This window comes from Lethenteron reissneri, chromosome 52, assembly GCF_015708825.2.
Source record: "Lethenteron reissneri isolate LAM-NWPU_2019-01 chromosome 52, ASM1570882v1, whole genome shotgun sequence".
In the NCBI taxonomy this organism is placed as follows: domain Eukaryota; kingdom Metazoa; phylum Chordata; class Hyperoartia; order Petromyzontiformes; family Petromyzontidae; genus Lethenteron; species Lethenteron reissneri.
In genome coordinates, this window is record NC_083830.1 from 9,129,444 (window position 1) to 9,152,368 (window position 22,925).

The following is a 22,925-nucleotide window of genomic DNA, read 5'->3' on the forward strand; positions in this document are numbered from 1 at the left end:
AGTTGAATAAACTACGTTTTGTATAAAATAGTATAAAAAATAAAAATAACCTAGACATAAAAAAAAACAAAACCAGAGAAAAAAAACACAAAACACAACTTCAAGTTTTACAAATGGAAATCCAGCATCAATATTTACAGATTATTTAAGCATTGGACAAACCATGATTGGGAGAATCCTTTTACTTTCGGTTACAATTCATAAATGTGCCACAAAAAAAAACCAGTCGCATCACTCCGCATTGAGGTTGCGCAATGATTGATTTGCCAGTGCGTTTTATTGAAGTATCTACTGCTGATTACAGTCACATTGTGCCAATGGTAGAAATCACTCAACTCGCTGCCTTTGCCCATCCAAGATGCCCTAGAGCAGTTCATATACACCAGAAGCAACATTTCAGATAATATTACTTTGGTTTAACACGTAAGCTTTCGCGACCAATATCATCCATAAGAGATTTTTGGGTTAGATCGCGTAAATAATGTGTCGCCACGCAAACAGAACGTGCCAATTTGTCACATATCTGGCTGTCGCCTGATGAAGCTAGTTGTAATTACTGGTGAAACGTTGTACTCAGATTATAAATGTTGTGGCTTGGCTCTCCTACACTGGTGATGCTGTACTAGTGACGAATTGCCATGTTCTGTTTATGTGACAACCGTTACTAGTTGGCTGTGTTGGGTGGTGGCGGGTTTTAACGACACATATATTTATACGATCTAACCCAAAAACCTCTTATGGATAATATTACTTTGTTACAAGTTGGTAATGCTCCATTATGAAAAAAGGTCAATCTTGCCATTTCATTTTGGCCGCACCCCTTGATTAAAATATCTACGGTTAACAATATCTACACTGGCCCATGGTTTTTGTGGGACTGTACATCGCATACACTGCCTGGACAAAAATACCGGTAAAAATTTACCAAAAACCCACTAAAGTACTTTCTAAAAACTGAAAGAAATTAAATGGAATAAAACGGTTTAAAAAACGCCAGTTCTCTCGGGGGGGAAACGAGATAACTTTTCAGGAAGTCCTTAAATTGCCAACAGCTGTGTCTTTCGAGCAAATGTGCGTATGCGGCCGATGACACTCGCTATAGTCATTAACGTGTTCGCTTGCATCTCATCATTGTTTTTGCTCACGGCCAGTTTTTGCCACCGTCGCAAGTGGCCTGGTCCGATTTAACCTCCAAGTAGTCTACATTGCTGCACTTGTCATCGGAGTGCCCCTCCTCCTCCGAGACATTCCCCTCGCCCCAGTTGTCGCTGTTGTCCGTCACATCGGAAGCCGCATACCCATCCCCGCGCTCCCCGCGTCGAGCAGCTGCAGCGTGAGCAGACAGAAAGCGGAGGTTAAAAATTAGTTACCAATGTCCATTGCCCTTTCCTAGAAAATCTGTCGGTCTCCTGTAGATGCCTCACGGTAGCAAGTGGTCGACATGAAGCCTGTAATCACTCGTAGCCCATCCCATGCGTTGGCATCCAAATCTATGGGGCAGCAATCAAAATGAAGCCATGCAGATTCACACAAATTTGAGAATTGTTTGTGGAGGTTTAAAATCATTAAATTAGTATTTTAAAATTCCACGTTGTTTGAGGAAATTATGAGCATCTCCCATGTTTGCAGGGAAAAACATCGGCACTCCGTGTCCTTGCAGATTTGTATTCAACCATAGACCATATTTTCATAATTTCAGGCCTTTTTTGGGTTTCACTCGTTTAAATATTAAGGAATGCCACTCGTTGAGTTTTCATGTAGGGTCAAGGGGTGGTTATAAGGTTCCGGGTTAGGGTTTGGGGTAGTAGTACCCAACACTGCTTTTCTTGCAACATCAGCAGGGACAGCAGTGCTCAAGAGTGTTTCTTGTTCCGCATCTTTGGAGATGGTAGGTAGTCTTTATCAAACATGGCATCCACAAAGCAAAGAAATAATCACATGGATTACACCCAGCTAGTATTACAGCTCCTTGCATCAGTTAACGAGAAGATTAAGCAAGACTAAACACTTAAAAATTAATACATTTGTATTGTATTAACTTTTTTGTACCAATTACACTGGTCAACAAAAAAAACATTTTTTTCTGGCCTGGACTTTTGCAGCTGTTTGAGACTAATTTCAGGGTGCCGATTCCAAATCTGATCTGAGATTTGCTCTATCACATCTCATTTTTATGCTATCGGCATATCCCATTTTCATTGATTTTACCCGAAATTAACTCTGTCACTTATGATTGCAAGTTGTTGCGAATCAGTGACTGCTTTAGTGTTAAAATATGGTGCTGTATTTTTAGGATAGTGTTTATAATATAATTTTATGTAGATATCCACATTAATTTAATATTTTTCTTCTGCAGTTTTTATTGAAAATGCAATATTTGATATCTCAAAAACCTGATGTGATAGACAAAAACTGATGCCAGATTTTGAATCAGCCCCCCAAAATTACATTAAAACAGTTGGAATACCTTATGCCAGAAAAAGTGTGTTGACCAGTTATCTTTTGCATAAGCACCCATTTTATGAAAGGTTCTCAAGTAGAACTACTTGTTAAAAAAATAGGAAAAGTAGTGTCCTCTCTACCTTTTACTTCCTTGAAATTATACAAATCTTCCTTGTACGTATAATCTGTCGTTTTCTCGTCCTCATCTTCCGTTTGCTGTTTTCACACATGGTCACAAAAGCAGACATGCCATCTACTGAAAAACCACACTTTCAAGTAGAAATTAAATGGATTTTAACAGCAGCTTGATAAATCCATACATTTATAATTTCAAAAGTTTGTTTGATAGTGGTTGCATTAAACGGTTAAGTGTCATTTATAATCGTCGCCTATTGTTCATTTGCTTTGAAAATACTTAAGCGATTTCTGATTTCTTTGAAGTGTGAACTCTTGAATCACATTGTATTCCATCGCTGTTCATAAAGGCTCACTTTTGAAATGCATTTTGCGCAAAAGTTATATTTGTTAAGCTAGGCATATTTAGTACATATTTAGTGACTATGTTTGGAAGTAATGGTGACTGGGCTGGTCTCCACTACTATCCAGGTCACAAAGGCACTATATTCTTTCCCAAACAACATGCTCTAAGCAGGCCAATTCTCCACGCATTGAATCGGTAATGCTTTTGTGGAAATTCAGACCACCTAGATTTTTATATTCTTAGGTTTTTTTCGGTTAAGTCACGTAAGTAAAACATCAAAATAAAATAAAAATCACGACGTTTCGGAGGCAACACAAGTCTCCGTCATCAGGTGGGACCGTCACAGCCGAATTAGCTGCATCAAGATGCAGCTAAGGTGGGACCGTCACAGCCGAATTAGCTGCATCAAGATGCAGCTAATTCGGCTGTGACGGTCCCACCTGATGACGGAGACTTGTGTTGCCTCCGAAACGTCGTGATTTTTATCTTATTTTTATTTTGATGTTTTACTTACGTGACTTAACCGAAAAAACCTAAGAATATGAATCTTTGCAGTCACGAAAGCTTCAAATCTACACCTAGATTTTGCCTAAATTGTCATTCAGGCTGGTTAGAATTGACTGCGAACTTGCCTGAGCAGCATCGATATTGGTGGTTAATTGTCACAGACCATACCAGCCTTAGAAAGTTTGGAATGGGGACCCAACAAGCAACATCCTCAGGCTTATAAAAATGTAACTTAATAATTAGATTTTTTCCAAGCCTTAAATGCCATGAGAGAACCCGACAGAAAAGAAGCAGACACTTGAAGGGAAGATTCAGCATACGTGGAAATGTGTCATCAGCATAACAATTGAAGTGGAAAGTTTGCATAAAATATGGCCAAGCCTGGTCTCATATCTCCAAGAGTGGGCCATGGACTTAACCAGAATGTGAATCAGAATGCTGCCCTCAAAGGCTGACAAACTGCTTCAGATCGGAGTAAGAACATTTGATGTTGTGCACTCTTATGCGTCCAGTCCATCACGAATGCGCATTGATCACAGGTTGAAGTAGGCTCTCTGAAACAACACTGTTTTGAGTCTGTTGTGGAACTGGCTCAGACTCAGGGATGAATCCCGAACATGAGCTGGTAGCGGTCTTCCAGGTCTTTGGGCCGAAGACCCCGAAACTGCGCTGGCCGTATCACACGTTTACACACAGGTAAAGGAGGTCGCCACGAGCCACGGATCGTAGTCGATTTGGGTCTGTTAAAGCTGCTACGCACTGATCGGCGAGATAGGACGGAGCAGATTGATGGAGACTCTTGAAGACGAGTAGGCATAACTTATACTTGATGATGATTGCTTGTGTTGCAATCGAAACGTCGTGAGAATTTAATTGTTTTATTTGTATTATTTTATTATTTCCCTTCTACGTGACTTTACCGAAAGAACCAAAAATATGAATCCCTGCAGTCACGAAAGCTTTAAATCGAAATTTATACTTAATCCTGTATTTAAATAGGTAGCCAGTGCAGCTTATCGTGTATCAAACTCGTGATCAGATCATATTTACGTTTCCTATCAAACGAGCTGCAGCATTTAACACCGACTGGAGTGGCTGCAGGTAAACAGAGCTGGCACAACCGAAGATGATGTTGCAGTAGTCCACGCGGCTGATCATGAATGTGGACGAGCATCCTCGCAGTGTTGCGGCCGTTACGTCCGCAAATTTGCGCGCGTTATAAATTGCATGATTATTATTAGAGCACGACGGACTGTGCACAGTTGTCGAAGCTGGTAGCACTGTCCAGTCAGGCGCCCGATGTGAGTGGCAAATGTCCAATTCGCTATCGACAAGGACACCAAAAGCCATGTATCCTTATCCAACACTGGGATGTCGCAGCCGTCAATGTGGATATGCTCACATTTAACTCTGGAAACCTGATGGTGGGTCCCAAGCATGATGAATTTAGTCTTAATCGAGCTTAAGATGGTTTGTCATCCAGTTCTTTATGTCATTGAGATACAACAGGAGTGGAACTTGAGACGCACGAGTCAGCTTTTGTATTAAAGTAAAGTTGTGTGTCATCGCCATATTAATGCACGCCGATACTATGACAGCGGGCGATGCCGATGACATATGATCCAAATCGGAAAGTGGATACGTAACAATTGGAAGAAAACGTCTGAAGAGGCTGGTGCTTTAAAATGGGAGTAGGTGAAGGAACCGAAATGTTAACCAACACCACTGATCGGACACACCAGGGTCAACAATGGATAAGGTTAGCTACAGGTGGTCCTGGAGTGCGCAAGTCCAAAATGATTGCAAATATGGGTCAAGAGACTTAACATATTGAGTGACATTGAAGCAATCCAAAGTAGCCAGGAAATGCCTAGCAAAATCGGATATCCTTCGATTCTAGTACTATATGCTCAAATGATTGAAAGGCCGACTGGGGGGGGGGGGGGGCAGAAGATCAAGACTTTCCCCGAAAAATATATTCACTGGGTAGGGGCCTGGTATTACGGCCAGCTCGGGTGCATGAAAACCCGGGGCTCGCGTGGGGTCCCAAAACCCTCGTCTGTCATAGTACGTATTCATTATTTAAAGAGGAAAGTTCAATTTCGATTTAAAGCTTTCGTGACTGCAGGGATTCATCTTCTTGGTTCTTTCGGTAAAGTCACGTGACTTTACCGAAAGAACCAAGAAGAGGAAAGTTCAAGACAAGTACTACGGATGGAGTGTGAGGGTTGGAGACAGGGTGGGAGATTGTGTGGAGCTAAGATAAGAATCCAAGTCCTGTTTAATACGGAGCTCAGACCAAGGAATCGCCACAATCCATTATGGCAGTGTACTGGCACAACCCATAACAACTGTCGTTTTAACCTAGTCCCAACGTGTTCATACAGTTCCGCAATGCCTCGTGTGCTCATCCTCCACCCGATGTCCGAGCCGCTACCATTTCCGTGCTCGCAACAAACCGCTACACAAACACACAAATCACCTCGTGTGCCCACAGCTCTGCAATCGCACACACGGATGGTTAGACCTCCTCTTAGCCTGCTAAGAGGAGGTATTATGGCATGCAAAGGTGGGCACTTGGGGCTCCTGGGCTGAGCCCTACCTCTTCTGATCTCTCGCTTCGGTCTTGTCTACCACTCTGTTGCTGCAAGATCCACCACCAGGCCTCAGTCCTCCGCATTGGATATTGCCCTAACAAGAGCACCACCGCTGGTTGGTGCATCTCCTGGCCACCGGTTTGGCTTCTTCTCCGACTAATCTCCTGCCGTAACCTCTCTCGTCCATGACTTCTTTGCTTTCTGCACACCTCTGCTCTCCAGCCTGCACAACCACCAGGCCCCAGGCTAAAAGGCTGTTTTTCTTGTGAAAGCGACAGTTGTCCACGAGTGCTCCTGGTTTGATGTTGCACTCCTCTGACTTTGAACCCCTCCATGGTCCATGATCATTCTGGTCTGGCTCAACCCTTTATAGATGTGGTCAACTACTCTTTGCTGCCTTGCCATTGACGATCTTAATTTTGGAGCTTTGACGCATTAGCCTAATTTTGGGGGTGGGCCACCTGTTCCTACTTGGGGCTTAAATTACCCCTACTTGACTTAATCAGCCCTCATGACACCTCTGACAGTTGGTGGCTACTGATTATGTCAGTGGCAGACCTGCCCGGACCAATTCTACCACACTTGGTCAAACATGTAGATACAGTTCAGGCCTGCACTGACGGAGTGTTCATTGACCACTGCGTGACACCTGGTTTCACAGATGATCAGCTGGCTGGTATCATGTCTCTGCGAGGCATAATTAATGTCGTTGATGAACTCATCAACAATGTGTGAGTAGGAAAGGGCCGCAGGAGAAAATTATTGACTCCCAAACATTTGGGCTCCGGCTTCTGACAGTGACCACACAACACGGAGATTGCACGAGGCCACCAAGGTGGTAGTCGTAGGTCTTTGCCATGACCATTTCCCCCGATGGATGTAGGGAAGGCGACAAAAAATCTTCATTTGATGACATTTGGCCTCCAGATCAGGGATGATATGCAAGGATGTAGGCCGGAGACTCAAAAGGACTGCATGGGTGAACATCATCACAGCACGCCATAAATCCACAATGGTCTAGTTGTGAACAGAGATGAGTACCTGTGTTGAAGATTTAACCTCGCCACACTTACAAGCTAGGCTCCTGCCAAGGAAAGTTGGACATGCTGTGTGGCAAGCTGGTCGAAAAACTCTTCAAGCCAGATGAATCAACGGTGAGCTGGTCACAAACCGAGCATGTAATGATGAGGCGGCAGTCAAGCCCACAGAAGCAGAAGAGCAGCGCCACCCAAGTGATCAAAGGTTGCCTGTCGATAGAGGCTCACCAGCCATGCAGCACAGCACACAGGCTTGCGAGTTGGGTAGGCCTCGCGGACTAAACCGTAACACTGTTTCATCTAAGGGTCGTGATAGAGGCAGGCAGGGGGTGTCGTACGTAGAGGCTCAGGGGAGGCAGAGCCAGAGGCACGCCAAGGCTGGACCCTTAAGACAGGAGCAGGAGGCGGACTGGTAGGTCCGACCACGCACCTATCTCACCTGGAATTATAAATGGCCAGGAAGTCACTAGTAGCTGGGCAGCCTTCGTGGGTCTATGCCCACAGGATATCCGATTAGCACGGTTGGCTATGTACGGTGCAAAAAAAGTTCATACATTCAGAGAAGGGAAGGTGTAGGAGGAAAAAACCCCAAAAAGAAAACAGTAAAAAATGTAAAACACAAAATAAGAAAAATAAAACCCAGATAAAATTTAAATACGGCTTTTAAAACTGTAACATGTTTACATTAAAAGTTACTGTTAAAACAAATAAATACAAAGTAAGATTAAATAAGCTTTAATAAAAATAAGACACGGTAAGATGACTTAAAATTGTTTAACTACAAAGCACAGAAAGGCATAAGGAAAAAGGGCAGTATGCCCACCAGGATGCTCTCCCGTGTGTCCAATTAACGTGACATACTTATTAGGTGGCACGTTACGTCTATGTGCGGAGAGAAAAACTATTTGGGGCATTCCAGTGTGAACATGTTATAACCAACATCATGGGACCTCCTTTTCCAGCACCAAAATATGGGAATAGGTATTCCTCTCTTTCTGTCAACAAAACAGGTGTTACGATGTTACAACATCAAACTGAAACCTTTTACAAGGAATCATGTCTGCATGAACCACAATACTTGTGGTGCTTGTCCTTGTGCTGTATGCACCGTTTGAGACTAGGCTCAAAAGAAAGTTGTCTCTGGTGTGGACCAATCAGTTTAAAAAACAATGTATATATTATCAGTGCTTTTTGTTTGCATTCTGACTACAAGTATTGTGGTTAATGCAGACATGATTCCTTGTAAAAGGTTTCAGTTTGGCGTTTTAACATCGTAACACCTGCTTCGTTGCCAGAAAAAAGAGGAAAACCTATTCTCATGTTATAACCTATACAAGCGTCTTCGAGGTTAAAACATGGCACTCGAAACATACATCTACCTACTTGATCATTGCAACTTCTTACCTGATCTTTTTCATCTTTTTCTTCATCCACATTCATTTTTTCATCAAGATACGACTTGGATGAAGACGATGTTGTTTCCAATGGGTCACTGTAGGATTTATTTACCCTAAAGTGATGAAAAAAACCACCATATGAGCCCCCACGTTTTGTGCCCAGGTTCATAAAAAGGATTAGATAATGCACATTTTACCCAAATCTGAATGACGTGCAAGGTGCTCAATATTTTCAACCAATTCAAGTTGCTCTGCTAAACACCAAACATACGTTTGCTGTGGTCACTACACACACATAGGATGGGAAAAACAATGGTACTTACTCCTCGGACGAAGTAGTTCTTTTGCTTAATCCGTTGTCGTTTTTCACAGTCTCAAAGTCACGCATCCAGCGTAGATGGTTGTGCTTGGCCCCGTAGCGCATATCCCCAAACCAACCAACAATGACAGTTCGCGACAGCTTTGTCATCTCCACCATTTGCGTGTATTCTTCGTTCGTGGGCCATTGCGTTCGCACAAATACAGACTTGAGAATGTTAAGTTGGCTTTGCGTCTTCTTTGTACTGAGTGGAGGAGATGACATTTTGGATTTTTTAGCATGTCCTGGACTGTCATTCGTTTTCTTGGATTCAGTGTCCTTTTTTGTGGTCATAGTCATTTTACCGTTTGCAGAGGAAGATTTATTGCGTTTCTCACTTTTTCGTTTGGCCTTTAATTTCCTTTTGAAAAACAACACTATCTCTTGTTGCTTCAGGTTAGTTACTTCCACAAGGCGCTTAACTTCTTCATTGCTGGGTTTTGGGTTCAGAGAGAAGCTGGCTGAAAGGACTTCCAACTGATACTTTGTCTTAAAGCGTCGCTGCCCTTGTGTGGTTTCCGCTGTTCTTGCTTCGAGGTTACCCAACATCGGTGCGTTATTCAACTGACCCTGTGGAAGTTTGACAGTTTTAAGCGGCATCGTGCTGCCATCTTCACTGTCTTCTTGGTCGTACCCATCATTGTCATCGTCGTCCTCTTCCAAGTCATCGCTCAAGTTGTCGTTCTCAAGAACAACCTCGATGCTGCCTTTGTCGGGTTCCAATGGTCCACTTTGATTGAGTTTTTCCATAAGTGAATTGTCTGGAACATTTTCAGTCCTCTCCACTTTCAAATGGCGAGATTCGGCAAGCTCCGCCGCGGCAACGTTCTCCTTTGGGATCCCGCGCTGCTGCCGCTGATCAGTGAACCAGGCCTCGACCTCACGACGAGTCAACTTTGTCTCTGTGTGCAGTCGTTCCAACTCGTCCTCCAAGAGCCACGGCCATTGCTCAAAGCTGGACTCCAGCACCGCCAACTGCACCTCCGTCTTTTCCTAAAGCGCAATTTTTAACATTGCTTCATTTACCGACCAATGCCCCACTTCCACTGCTTTTGTGGTTCAAATGTTTATATATATGTTCCTTATTTGTATTAGCCCATTTTTTTTTAACAATCTTTCAACAGACCAAAATATGCTGTCACAATAACCGAAAGGAAAAAGTAACATCATATGCACAGAAGCTATCATCCTGTGCCTCGTTTATACACACTAAAAGCTTTGCGCTGGCACCGACCGAAACCAGAGGGGCTGGGTCAGAAAGCCTGCATCCCACAACAGCCTGGTCGTGTCTCAACTGATCCCCATGAAATTCCAGGACCTCAGCCACTGGTTTCATTCTTAAGCCACGCTTCACATTTAAGTCATTTTATTTCCTGTAATTATAACTGCTGCAAATGTTACCTTTGGAATCAGAATCTTAATTTACAATAGAACAAATCTGATGAGCTACAAAGATAATGCTTTGCAGATATCCAGTCGGGGTGGGTGAGCATATTACATCAATTCAAATACAAGAAAGGTTAAACAATCTTGAACTTATCAAAAATGGTAAGATCATTTGTATCACTTCCCGATGCCCACCCCCCCCTCCTGGCCAAGCAGAGTAGTAGGGTCTGGAGGGATCAGACAGGTGGGGGATGAGGCCAAGAAGTGTCATGGATCACAAGAGCATGAAGACTCATGCCAAGGGTGTGGCTACTGTTCTGGGTTGTTATTGGACTGGCATGCGATTTGGTTCTAGGGTGGTAATGGAAATGAGGTACTAGTCTCCTCCCATGATTCTCAAATGAAAAGGCACAAGTGACTGGCACCAGGAAATGTTTCCCGGCCATACTGGCAACATGAACCCTACATGTTCTACAGTAAAATCTGGATTAATAAAAAAAACGCGAATGTTAATATGTAAATTAGGCCAACATGTAAGTATTGTTTACCTACCTAGAATGGGAGTAATGTGTGGTATATTTTTTTACTGTATCTTAAAGAAAATGGTTTACTTGACAATTTTATTTGCAGTCCCATAGGCACCAGATGCTTGACGAGAAGTGCATCAACCGAAACAGGACGTGTAAAAGGCGTGAATGGTTAGGCATCTCCGATTAGCACGGTTGACCGAGCGGTGCGAAAAAGTTTAACATGCATATATAGGCATCCCCAGTAATCGGTTCACGTATGATCGAGAGATAACTGTACATAAAAAATTCCAATGGAAAGATTTTGAAAAAGATGTCACCTTGAATTTAGGTGGAGTGAAATCAGGAAACATGTTTATGTAGTAGTTTCGCAGGTATGTTGATGCCGTTCTCACATTTTCAGATCTGCTTTGTGTTACATCACCATCACTCAAAACCTTTGGCAAGGCCGCTTCCTTGGCAGTTTTATTTTCCGATTCCTCCAACTTGATATCAGCAATGTTCACCGGAAGATTCACTGCAACACACACACATGTATATTAGAGGAACCTTAGTTTCCTCTGATAGTGGATTAACAAAAAAAACTGAATTGATTGAAAATGAGGTGTAAAGCTTTACTCGAATACAAAAGCACTTCAATAACATGGAACGTTATGTCTATATTACACAGCAATACTAATGTTTTCCACAACCAGAGTAAAAATCGCAAGGCAAGGATGGCTTTTAGTCAGAACAAATTATATCTCTCGATTTAAAGCTTTCGTGACTGCAGGGATTCATCTTCTTGGTTCTTTCGGTAAAGTCACGTAGAATGGAAATAATAAAATAATAAAAAACATAATAAAATAATTCTCACGACGTTTCGGCCACAACGCAAGCAGCCGTCCTCAGGTGAAGAACAGGTCTGTCGAGAAGACTGTCTTCTCGACAGACAGGTGAAGAACAGGTCTGTCGAGAAGACTGTCTTCTCGACAGACCTGTTCTTCACCTGAGGACGGCTGCTTGCGTTGTGGCCAAAACGTCGTGAGAATGATTTTATTATGCTTTATGTTTATTATTTTATTATTTCCATTCTACGCGACTTTACTGAAAGAACCAAGAAAATTTTATCTCTTTCACATGAGAAATATGCCAAATAATGAGTTACAACTGATTCAATATGAAAATAAAACTTACAAATACCGGCCTTAAAACACCTCAATGTACTATTAAAACATGTTAAAATATTATGAAACAAATCAAGCGCTGAGAAATATACATTGAATGTGGAGAATTGCACCACAAACGTCACAGTTACGAGTCACCGATGTATTAACAATGGAAAGAACAGTCCAATAAGATACAAGCTAAATATAATTACATCAAAAATAACTCTGGATTACTACAAGATGTTACAATTATTTAAAAAGTCAAGAAACTAAATTTATTTGGCAAGCCACTAAGGCAACCTCTTTATCCTCAACCCCACAATCACCGTTCCCAATATTCCAATAATAATAATCGTTCTATGTGCATCCCCGTTTGTGCGACAAGGTGAGCTTTGACATTACCTGAGTTTTGAGAGTCTGCTTGCTGATGCTGGAACCATTTAATCACCTGCGAAGGGGTCAGGTTTGTCTTCTTGCCGAGTTCTTGGCAATCCTGCTTGCTGGGATACGCATTTTTTATAAATAATTCTCGCAGAAGTGTTAACTGCTCTTGTGTTTTATGTTTGGATTTCTTGCCATTGGTGACACTTTGGGGCAAGTTCTCTTCTGCTTTGCGCTTCTTGTTCACAATTAAAGTATCGATCACGGGCTGTGGAGTTGGGACCACAACGGTGGTTTTTGTTTGGCTCGAACTCGATAGTTTATCTTCTGTTGCCGGCCTATTGTCATCACCGGTTTCTCTGCCATTTTGCGTGGATGAATTTTCAGAGGTGAAACCGGAGTCGCTCTGCACTCTTCCCGTGGTGCGCAAACAGTTTGTGACGAAGCTCTTTCTCTTTATCCTTTCCACCTCCTCGGGTGTCCAACTGATCCCATTGAGGAGACGCTGCGCCATAAACCACATAGCCACCTCCAACTCGGTGTGACCCGTGACGACCGCCAAATAGCAGATCTCGGTCCTCAGCGGGTAAGGGAACTTCCTTAGCGAATTAATAAGGTAAGGGTTTAGATCCATGGCAGGGTTGTAGGATGGAATACTGTTTGAAGGTATGGAGATGGTCAGTGCACACTCATCACTCAAAGAGCTGGTTTTGTCCAAGTCCTCATCCACACTGGACGCGGTGTGAACGTCTGAAAAATTATCCGAGATCTTTTTCAAGGGTTCTTTTTCCCCATTCAGTGTCGGGTCGGCTTTTGACGATTGTGGTGGAGGATGTCTTTGATACTCATGTTTTATGCTCAAGACAGGTTCTACTTCAGGTGGTTTTGGAGCAATTGTCTGATAAGTTCGAATCTTCAGCTCTTTCTGAATGGGGATTGTGTTTGCTCCTATAGCGGTTCTCAAAGGTTCAACATTCACGTTATTCTGAGCAATAATTTTGCTACTCAGTACATGAGCGTTGAGTAGCACTGCGTGATTCACTACATTGGCGGGAGATGTAGGTGTTGCCATATTCATCAGTCTAGTGTTTGCTGTAGATGTGTCATTCACCGCTTTAAAGTTAGGTGCAGATATTTTGTTATCCACCAAATGAGCTCTATGGGCTGATGATTTATTCGTCACCTCCAGTGCGTTCGACGCACGCGGAACATCAGAAGCTTTCCGAGGTTCATTTTTGCCAACTTGTTTACCTCGATGGTTCTCAACTTCATCATCGCTGGAATTGCCACTTATCATCCCACCGTCGAGCGGCAAAAATTGCGCACTTATTTCTTTGTTCTGTGCCAGTACATTGACCGCAACACGCTTGGCAGAAGAGTGTTCTCCCTTCTTGCACACTTCTGTTGCCGTCGTCTGCTTTGGCACCTCAGGTTCCTTGATGCAGGTAATGCAAAACATTATAAAAGTAAATAATTTGAAAAATGCTCATATATAGGTCAACACAGTGGTCAGTGACCAAGCTGCTTCCATGCATACCTTGTATAAAATGTGTCCAATCGTACTTTATACATTTTCCTCTTGCCGAGAAGGCATTTGTTGGTATTTTGTTGCAAACTTAATTTTGCTGCATCCTTGAAATCAAGAGCAGTGAGTGGGTCTTAAGATGCCGTTTTGGTTAGAAATTAATACTACACACACACGCCTGTTTAATTCGTATTATTAAGAGTGCATTTGTGCACAGCAAAGCAGCATCTTCACTATTTGCAAAATGAAGCGTTGTCCTCAGGCCGCCGCTAAGGCTTGGTTAGCGGACAGTCATCACAACTTTGTCTATAAACAAGCCTATAAGACCCGATATGTTATGTTACCAATGCCCCTTTTTCTTTGGAGGTACCAATTACTGGCAGTTATCTATTGCTTTAAATAATCCTTTTGCCACGTATCTACCATTACCCCAGTGAACACTCCTTGCCTGTTTTTTTAGGCTAAATAGGACTCTTGACAGATCTTTACAGTATCTCCAAAACATTATTTGGCTTTATTTTTGTCAATATAAAAGTTTGTAAATATAAAAGTTTGGAATATAATGCTTGCTCGTGAAAAAAATGGCAGATATAGGTGACAATGGGTTGGGTTAGTTCCGTTCATTAGAAAACTATATTGTGAAGTTAAATTTGCTTCCTGATGTAAACAAATGTTACCAATTTGGCTTTGTAGGTTAAGGTTGTAGAAAGTAGGCAATGAAAGTGCAAAATTTTAACATGTGAATTGATTTCCTCTTTTGTAAACGATCATAAATGCGTATGGTTTAATTTATTAGGACGTTTTCTATTTCAACTTTCCCTATGGAAAAGGGTGTGATGACCAAAGAAATGTGGTTTTATAAATTGTTTTCCAGGGCAATTGCATTAGAGGAATCGGGTGAGAGTAAAATATTGACTTAAAGCTTTCGTGACTGCAGGAATTCATATTCTATGGGTCTTCGGTAAAGTCACGTAGATAGGCTCAAAGAAAATAACAAAAAAATAACAAACTACGACGTTTCGATCACAACACAAGCGATCGTCATCAGGAGGAAAAAAGGGGGAGAAAGCTGCTGAGGTAGTCTGCCTTTAGTTATTTTTTGTTATTTCCTTTGAACCTATCTACGTGACTTTACCGAAAGACCCAAAGAATACTGGTGAGAGTAGTCCCAAAAAAATATTCACAGAGCCCTGGCAATCCAATGAAAAATGAAGGCCCACTCCATGCAGTGTCGGCCATGGGGCTCTGATGGACCACGTTGGTCAGCGAGTCGGATATCACTTGCTATAGATGTTAAACATGGCCAGAAGATCGAACTTAGGTCGCCGTTTTGAGAGTGCAGTGTGCCAACCACTGCATCACCGCTTCCTCCGACTGCGACTACATACCGAGTTAAAACGTAAATTGAAATTGCCTATTGGAGGTCACACTTCCATACATCGCTGTCTCGTAACAATTCCCATGCTACATTTATTGTCACAAGATTTTCTTCCCCACAAATAGCAACAACTTAAACATAGCATTAACTCAAGAGCTCTTGGAAAATAAAGTTAAAAGTAAAATGTTACCACAACTTTGAGGTTTACGCTTTATATGTACTCGTTTAATGGAAGAAAATTTACATTTTTAGAATCTTAAAAGTATAATACAGGAAAACCTGGCCAAACACGGTTTTATCATATGCGTTTTTCGATGACACGGTTTCCTAAGAGAGGTCTGTTTTCCAAAACACAGGGGTGGACGTTTCGGCTTTGCGCGGTTTTACGCTGCTTAAGATTCTCATCTCCACGTGTGTGGTGTGTCTGTACTCCTGCTGCGTGCGTGACATGGTTGTATTATACAATATTGTATATGATATCTTGTCACCATCTTCCCTCGTGCACACACATGCATGCGGTCTCATTTTTTTTATTCTGGCCCCAAAGTGTAAGTTGAATGGTGGTGATTGTAGTAAAAAAAAGCAGAGAAAGTGCACTTTTTGCACCAGTTATTTTGTGAGCTAGGTTTTGCAAGAGGTGAGAGTGCTGCATCCATTAGAGGGTACCAATGGGGTGAATGAATCGACTTTGAGAGAACAATTAAAATAATCGTAGAACTAGACAACAATCCCATGAGAACATCACCTTCACCGCGAGTTTAAAAACATCACTTTCACTTATTTTAATTTATTCCACGTATTCATAAGATTTTATTCTATTTATACGTACAGGAATACCTTGCACTTTCGTCTGGTTAGGGACCAGAGCATAGACAAATGTCAAAAATGGACGAATGTTTAGCCTTGCTCATTAAGTTTGATTATGTCAATCTTTTCTTGCAAATTGAGAACCTTATAGGTTATTTTAGCTTCACCATCACCACACTTAGGACTCATTATGAATATATTAAAGCACAAAAAATAAGTATTTTACAGTAATCACAAAAATAAGCACAGTATGAATACTGTACACGTGTTTTATGATCATGAAAATAACTATGAACACACTGTAGTATTATACTGTTTTTCACTAAAATTATGATGAATTGTTTACAGTATAATCACAGAAATAAGTACAGTATTTATAATATGAACACAAATATAAGAGATGCTCACTGAACGACTTCTATTCAAAGACTGAACGAAAAAGATTGCGCGTGGCGCGAACGTCGTGGAAGGTTTGGGATGAAATCCGTCGAATGAGGAAAGCACGTGGACGACATTTGAAATGTGGTTATAATTGAAAACGGCCGAAAGAGTGAAATTCAAGTGGACGAAAGTCAAGATATCGCTGTACATTTTGATTTTTTTAACGTGATACCAAGTGGGGGGGTAAAAAAATTATTAGGAACATAATACCCTGGTGTACGGCGAAGTTTTCCTCTTACGTGGAATGGAAGACAAGTGTGTGTAGCAGCTGCAGTTAGAATTTACCTTTTCTGTCCGGACGCGAGAGGGATGGGAGGCGGCATTGTGCTCCATAAAGCCTTCATAGCTTGGCGTGCGAAACTTGCATTGGCGGCACACGTAGATCGGATTGGGCACCGCGGTGGGATGCGCTCTCTTTAAATGGTCCGTAAAGGCTGGCAGGCCTTGCGCTTGGAAGGAGCAGTGCTTGCACACGTAAGTTATCCGAACATCGGTTTTCACCAATGGATGTTCTTTAATGTTCTTTGCAAGCTCCCAGTCTGCATTATTTCTATCACTGGACCTTGCCTCTGGATACTTAAAAGTTGCTCCGGTAATTTCGACATCGTCCACATCCGTGTCATCAATAAGAATCACTGCATGCGGTGACTTCCTTTGCCTTCCCATCTATGGTTGAAGAACAATTAAAAACACACATGACAGAAAAAAAACTGTGCATAAAAATATTATTCTAAATTTAAAAACAACATGTTAATCCAAAGCTGTATACAGTTATGTATATTTTAAAATATAAACACACACGAGCTTTAACGACCAATATTATGATTCATAATAGTTTTTATTTAGATTGCTGGTGTTTTAATTCGTTACATTATAATAAAAAATGAGTTGATGACGTGCAAATGGTACAAGTTGGTTAGTTGTTATAAATTCAGCAGTTCAACTGAGCCGAAAGCTATAAAGTGAGTGGTTCCCGAAACGTAATTATAAATGATTTAATCAACCATATTATATAACACCTAAATTCCTCACGAGCCAACTCCTGCCATTATTAAATTACATTACGTGCATAACTGCCAATGATGACATGGCATCTACTTAAGGACCCGGATCAGGCAGCACTTTCACCTGAGATCTGAGCTCTGTTAACAACCTGATGATGCTGGATGTAATCTCCAGTGAAACCACTGTACACTCATGAAAATTTTGCGCGGTGACGCTTCAAACACCATCATGCTGACTGGTTATAAATGTGGCACATTTGATCGTGACATTAATGAATTGGTTGTCGTATGGAGGATCGTTTACACGCATTTTACATGACCAAACCCAAAATATAGCAATTATGAATCATATTCTTTTTTAATGTTACGAAGTGCAATTGTGCAAAAACAAAACATCTCTGAAAAAATATAATACATAAAACATTTCAAATACACGAAATTTAGTTTACATATTTTTCGCCAATACAGTACAAAATATTGAAATTACTGCATAATGCAAGCACTTAAAATGGACAAACGACTGAAATGGTTGGAAACGTAAATTTTCTCAAAGTATCATCTTCAATCATGGAACGGTTGACAGGACCCCATGGATACAAGTTTATATTTGAGATTGTGATCCAAAGAAAGTCATGGATGGACCTGAGATTTTACGGAACAATTGCGGCATACCAATGCCCACTGGAATGGATCGAAACAGGGCAGTCACGGGGAGAGGTTCTAACGTACCAATGTACAATGAAAACTGATTCTGCCATCACATGAATTAGATCTTGAAGCTTTGTCGTGGCAATTTCATTTAAGAAATCAAATACCCCCACAAATGGCATAGGTCACTTTCAATCCACTGGTGGATAAAGGTATCGCCACGACATCCCACGTGATCATTTGATGCCACATCCCATGTGGCTTCTGAGGATGAGATGATCTCTGCGGTGGTGTTTGTACTCTAGGGCAGTGGTTCTCAAACGGGGGTACACAGAACCCTGGGGGTACGTGAAGTGAATTATAAATGTTAAATTATAATCATACATGAGTCATTGGTGAATAAGCATGCATGAATCTGGCAATATAAAATAAATATGATAAAATGTTAACACATATGGTAATGTAGAACGATATAATATACCTTTTTTAAACTCATTGGACGCAAACAGTAGTTTTAAAGAGTAACCAGCGGCGAGCGTAAAATAAATGACGTTATATATGCAGAGCATCCGTTGCATTTTTGTATTCACTTGTAGTTTCTAGCTACTTAGGATGCCTACGTGACTTTACCGAAAGAACCAAAGAGTATGCTTAAAATATTCCTGTTCATTATACATACCGTTATTTCTCAGAACCATGTTGGGTCAGGCAAGGGAGTACTCGGTTGAAACAAAATTTTACAAGGGGTACAGTCGCCAACAAAGGCTAAGAACCACTGCTCCAGGGCTTGTTCCACCCTTTTCCTGTCACTCTGCCCATCAGCTAGTATCCCTTCATGGGAGGCGTGTACTACTGAAGCCCATTAATTTTCCTGAATAATAAACATCTCTTCAATTCGAATTTGCTCATCCACATTTTACTCTGATGAAAAAAGAATAGGCTTCACCCTTTCCATCAAGAACACGTGTTAAGATTTTCAAACACCAAATAGACACCTCTTACAAGTCTGCATTAACCACACACAGGCGTGTCTTTGCTGAATGAGCATTCTTTATGCAAATTCGTGTTATAACGAGCAATATGAATTGAGCCCGATTTGTTCGCAAAACGAGCAAATGTTCATTTAACGAGCGGAAACCGATGGCTCAAATGCGTGTTTGGTCGTGAGGGAAATGGGCCTCGTGGTAGCAGTGTAATGGGTGGGCATGGAGAGCGGCAGCGTAAAAGTTCGCGCGCAGCGCCACATACCCGGCGACCCAAGTTAAATTCCGGCTCACGGCCAACACCAGCGACGATTATCTGAACCGGTCCTGAGTCTCCGCTAGGTCGACTCAGCCTGCTGCAGTGTATAAACATGACCACTAGGGGTGTACGGGCGTGGTACTGGCTACCCACCCCTCGTGTGCCGAACTGGCCTTCGTAGGTGCTCGCCAAAAGCAATTGCCCCAAGTCTGTTAAGGCTATATGGGGGTTATTAATGTGGTCGCTATTGCATTTCATGTTTTATGATTTTTTTTGTATTTCTCATGTAATGAAAAGTTGTTCAAGAAAGGAACATTTTGGGGTTGAAACGTAGCTCAGCAGTTTTTGCTGAACGTATCTAGCTCGTTAAGCGAGACATGCCCGTACCGACAAAAAAATGGGTCCCATCGATGTTACTCTTTTTATCTGTAATTCTAAGCACGCACCTCTCCATGTTTCCCTGCACACTTGAGCTCATTACATTTTCTTTTGTCAGTTCACGTTTCTGATCCACGTCATGACTGGTAACGTCCATAGATTTAAAAAGGTCTTCTGGACAAATTATTTACCATTATGAAATACCCCCGCACGAGTCTTTTTCAACATTTTGATCCCAGTGTGCCTTCAAAGATTGAAAACCTGAAGGCGCGCACCTAGGAAGACACACCGAGGAACAGGCAGGCTTCGCCTAGCTTTCAAGATGCGTTTCCCGGAGACGTGAGCGCTAATCGAATCAGCGCAATAAGGAGTCATACTATTGTATGGGGATGCGTTCCCCACAAGCATTATTCCTTTCATACGAGTAGTAGATGAACACTTCATTGGGGTATCGGTAAGTACTAATACAATTGGAAAATATTTCACAAAGAAAAATATGTATTTATTAAAACGTCAGTATTATGTACTGTATTCACGAGTGCATTCTAGTGTACTCCTACAAGGTACCGGTAGGGGACGAGGATGGAGAGACTGCTGCGCTGCTAATCCGGGGCATTCTCAGAGACAGCTCCAGGACCTCGGTGATCTAAGCGATGTCCTCAGCCTAAATTTGTGGCGAGGTTTCTTTTAGGTGAGCCTGAGACTCTATCCTAGTCTTGTGATTTCTCATCTGTTTCTTAATTTTTAGGGGGAAATGTTCAAGGACATAGAGCACTATAACAAATCAGGGTTCTACCGAGTCGCGCTAAACGAGGTCTGCCTGTACACTCAGATGTGACATCCAGTAGTATTCTAATTTGATTTCAAAATTTCTTCCCCCCCCACACCCTATTTTATTTTGCTGAACAAAAGATAAAATGGCACCGCTCCAGGAAGTAGGGCCAGAGCACAAAAAAAATACGCGTAGACCCTACCAGGAAACGAGTCGCATATCCCCCAAAAGTACTTAGTACAAAACCCAGTAATCTACGCGTCCCAACCATTTCACAAATATGGATGCATATCAGTGGTTGCTAGGGATGACGTCATCACTCCCATTACACCAGCCAATCAGCTACTAGAAAATCAATCCTGATGCAACACAGCTTCCGTTATTGCATCATTTCCCTGTGCAACATGACCACTGTCATATCAACGTCTTGACGGAGGGTAAGTTGTACGTTGTTTTAAAAAGTAATGATTGTGTACATATATTTGTGCGAGTGTATGAGAGTGCGTGTAATTGTTACTTTGTGTAAATTGTATGTGATGGTATACGCGTTTGTGCGTGTTTGCGCAGGCATGTTTCGATGTAATTGTAAACTTAAGGTTGCTGTACCACTCTTACGTCTCACAGAAATGCATTCTCGTTGCCTATATCCGGTAGAGAATCAAAAACGGGAGAAATCTTGGCCTACGCAATTTATAACCGCGCAAGCCGTTCGGTACCCGGGCGCCAGATTCTTCGTGGACCTCGCCGCTGCCAAATTGGAGCAGCGCAAAAAGACATTTCAAAAGTATCGTCCTTCAAACTAATGCCCTAACTTTTCCCAATGACGAGGGGAAAAGCAGTCAACATTAAAATTCAAGTTTCCAAAGATTAAATTTCAACCCAAACCAAAATATTTCAATTTGGCCTCGTGGACCTCAGACATAGCAACCGCCATTTTGTGTCAGTTGGCAGCCATTAGGAAGCATAAGGGGTGCAACACTTTCATTAGATCTTCAGCACTTCAACAGCCGTGGTACCTTTTTTTAAACACAAGATTCTTTTATTTGCCTTCTTAAGAATGTGCAACGCCAGAAAACACCCCCCACCACCACAACCACCACATTCCATCCCTCGTAAATATATAAAAAAAAAACACGCAAGAGTCTCCTTTTACCCCCCTCGCCTCGCAACAATCTAGACCGGGCCTCAGGCTTGGGGCAGCACTTTCCTCGCGAGCGTTTTTAAATAAATTAATCCCCACACACGGCACACGGGGAATCAAGACAACAAATAAACACGGCGATATAAACCCTCTCCATCCCCCACCCCCGCCGACTGACGCGTTAATTCACAGGCGTAACACGAAGCAGTCTCGTACCTTCATCGCGGCTGCGTCTTCTTCGCTGGTGACGGACCCCGCCATGTTGAGGCGATTCGCCTCTTCTCTTTGTCTTCGCTCGGTCTTTTCCCCCCTTAACCTTCACCACCACCACCACCGGCTACATCGCAAACCTTTGCACGAACGGCGCTTCTAAACGAGGGCGAACATTACTAAAAAAAAAATTCGCGCGCGAACGCCTCACAAAAGTCTGTGCCGCAGTTTTAAAAAAAAATGTTTTAATTACAGAAAACAACCACCACCACCCCCAATCCTGTCAACTAGGTCACGTAATGTGATCGATTTGCGAACACGGCAAAAGCGCGCGAAGATGCAGCCGCGAGTTTGCTTTGTAATCACCCCCCCCCCACACAACCACCACCTCCTCCTCCCTCCTTAAGGCGACTAACTTTGTTATTCCCCCTCAAACCTTCGCCTCCATTTCTCCACCACCACCACCAACAGCAACGAGGAGGAGAACAGCGGCCTCAAAGGAAGACTGAGAGGGGAGGGCGGCCAATGGCAACGAACGCGGCAAGATTCACGACCATAAAAGAACGAGGTGGGTGATTAGAGAGTTAGAGAGGGCGAAGTTGAGGCGAGTGGTGGTTCGGGGCAATGAAGAGGGACGAGTTCACGCGAAGCCGGCGGGTTACCTACATGAGGAGAGGCCTCCCCCTCACGCACTCACTCCCTGTGTGTGTGTGTCGCTGCCTACGTCACGTCCTGCTCTTAAAGGGACACCAGCACCACGCTGCCCGCACGCTACCAACAACGAACAACATTCATTCTAGATTTGAAGCTTTCGTGACTGCAAGGAATCATATTCTTAGGTTTTTTCGGTAAAGTCACGTAGGTAAAACATCAAAATTTTCATTAATTTTCATTAATTTTGATGTTTTACCTACGTGACTTTACCGAAAAAACCTAAGAATATAGAACAACATTCAGTTCAATTTCATTTATTTGGTGGTCTTGCCCTGTGAGCCATTCGGAGCTTGAATCGGGTACAACCGCAATAAAAAACTAAAACGTGAACAAGAAAACATCTTAAAGTGACTGTGTGACTATGGGCTAATAGAAATCCGAGGAAAGACAGCAAAATATTGCAG

General features: G+C 42.3%; 1 protein-coding gene across 4 annotated transcripts; it reads right to left on the reverse strand.

Moving 5' to 3' along the window:
* Nucleotides 1-241: 241 nt before the first annotated feature.
* LOC133355778 (zinc fingers and homeoboxes protein 1-like) lies at nt 242-22,508 on the reverse strand. Of its 4 annotated transcripts, none has more exons than XM_061573122.1 (8): nt 21,814-22,508; nt 16,698-17,078; nt 12,283-13,696; nt 11,128-11,249; nt 8,785-9,812; nt 8,469-8,574; nt 2,583-2,658; nt 242-1,326 (listed from the first exon to the last, which is right to left on the reverse strand). In XM_061573122.1, exons 1-8 carry the CDS (start codon nt 21,856-21,858, stop codon nt 1,142-1,144), a joined length of 3,357 nt encoding a protein of 1,118 aa, XP_061429106.1. In that variant the 5' UTR covers nt 21,859-22,508; the 3' UTR covers nt 242-1,141. The 4 variants fall into 4 exon arrangements, with proteins under 4 accessions (XP_061429106.1, XP_061429105.1, XP_061429108.1 ...); XM_061573121.1 differs by having other exon boundaries at nt 11,053-11,249; XM_061573123.1 differs by lacking the exon at nt 242-1,326 and adding an exon at nt 1,353-1,490 and having other exon boundaries at nt 11,053-11,249.
* Between the last annotated feature and the right edge of the window lie 417 nt (nt 22,509-22,925).

Coding starts and splice junctions, on each gene's coding strand:
- LOC133355778 (XM_061573121.1), bottom strand. CDS start 21,858: ATGGCGGGGTCCGTCACCAGCGAAGAAGACGCAGCCGCGATGAAG. Junction 13,697..16,697: donor CTCGCGTCCGGACAGAAAAG/GTAAATTCTAAC, acceptor ACCTGCATCAAG/GAACCTGAGGTGCCAAAGCA. Junction 1,327..2,582: donor TAATTTCAAGGAAGTAAAAG/GTAGAGAGGACA, acceptor CTCACGCTGCAG/CTGCTCGACGCGGGGAGCGC.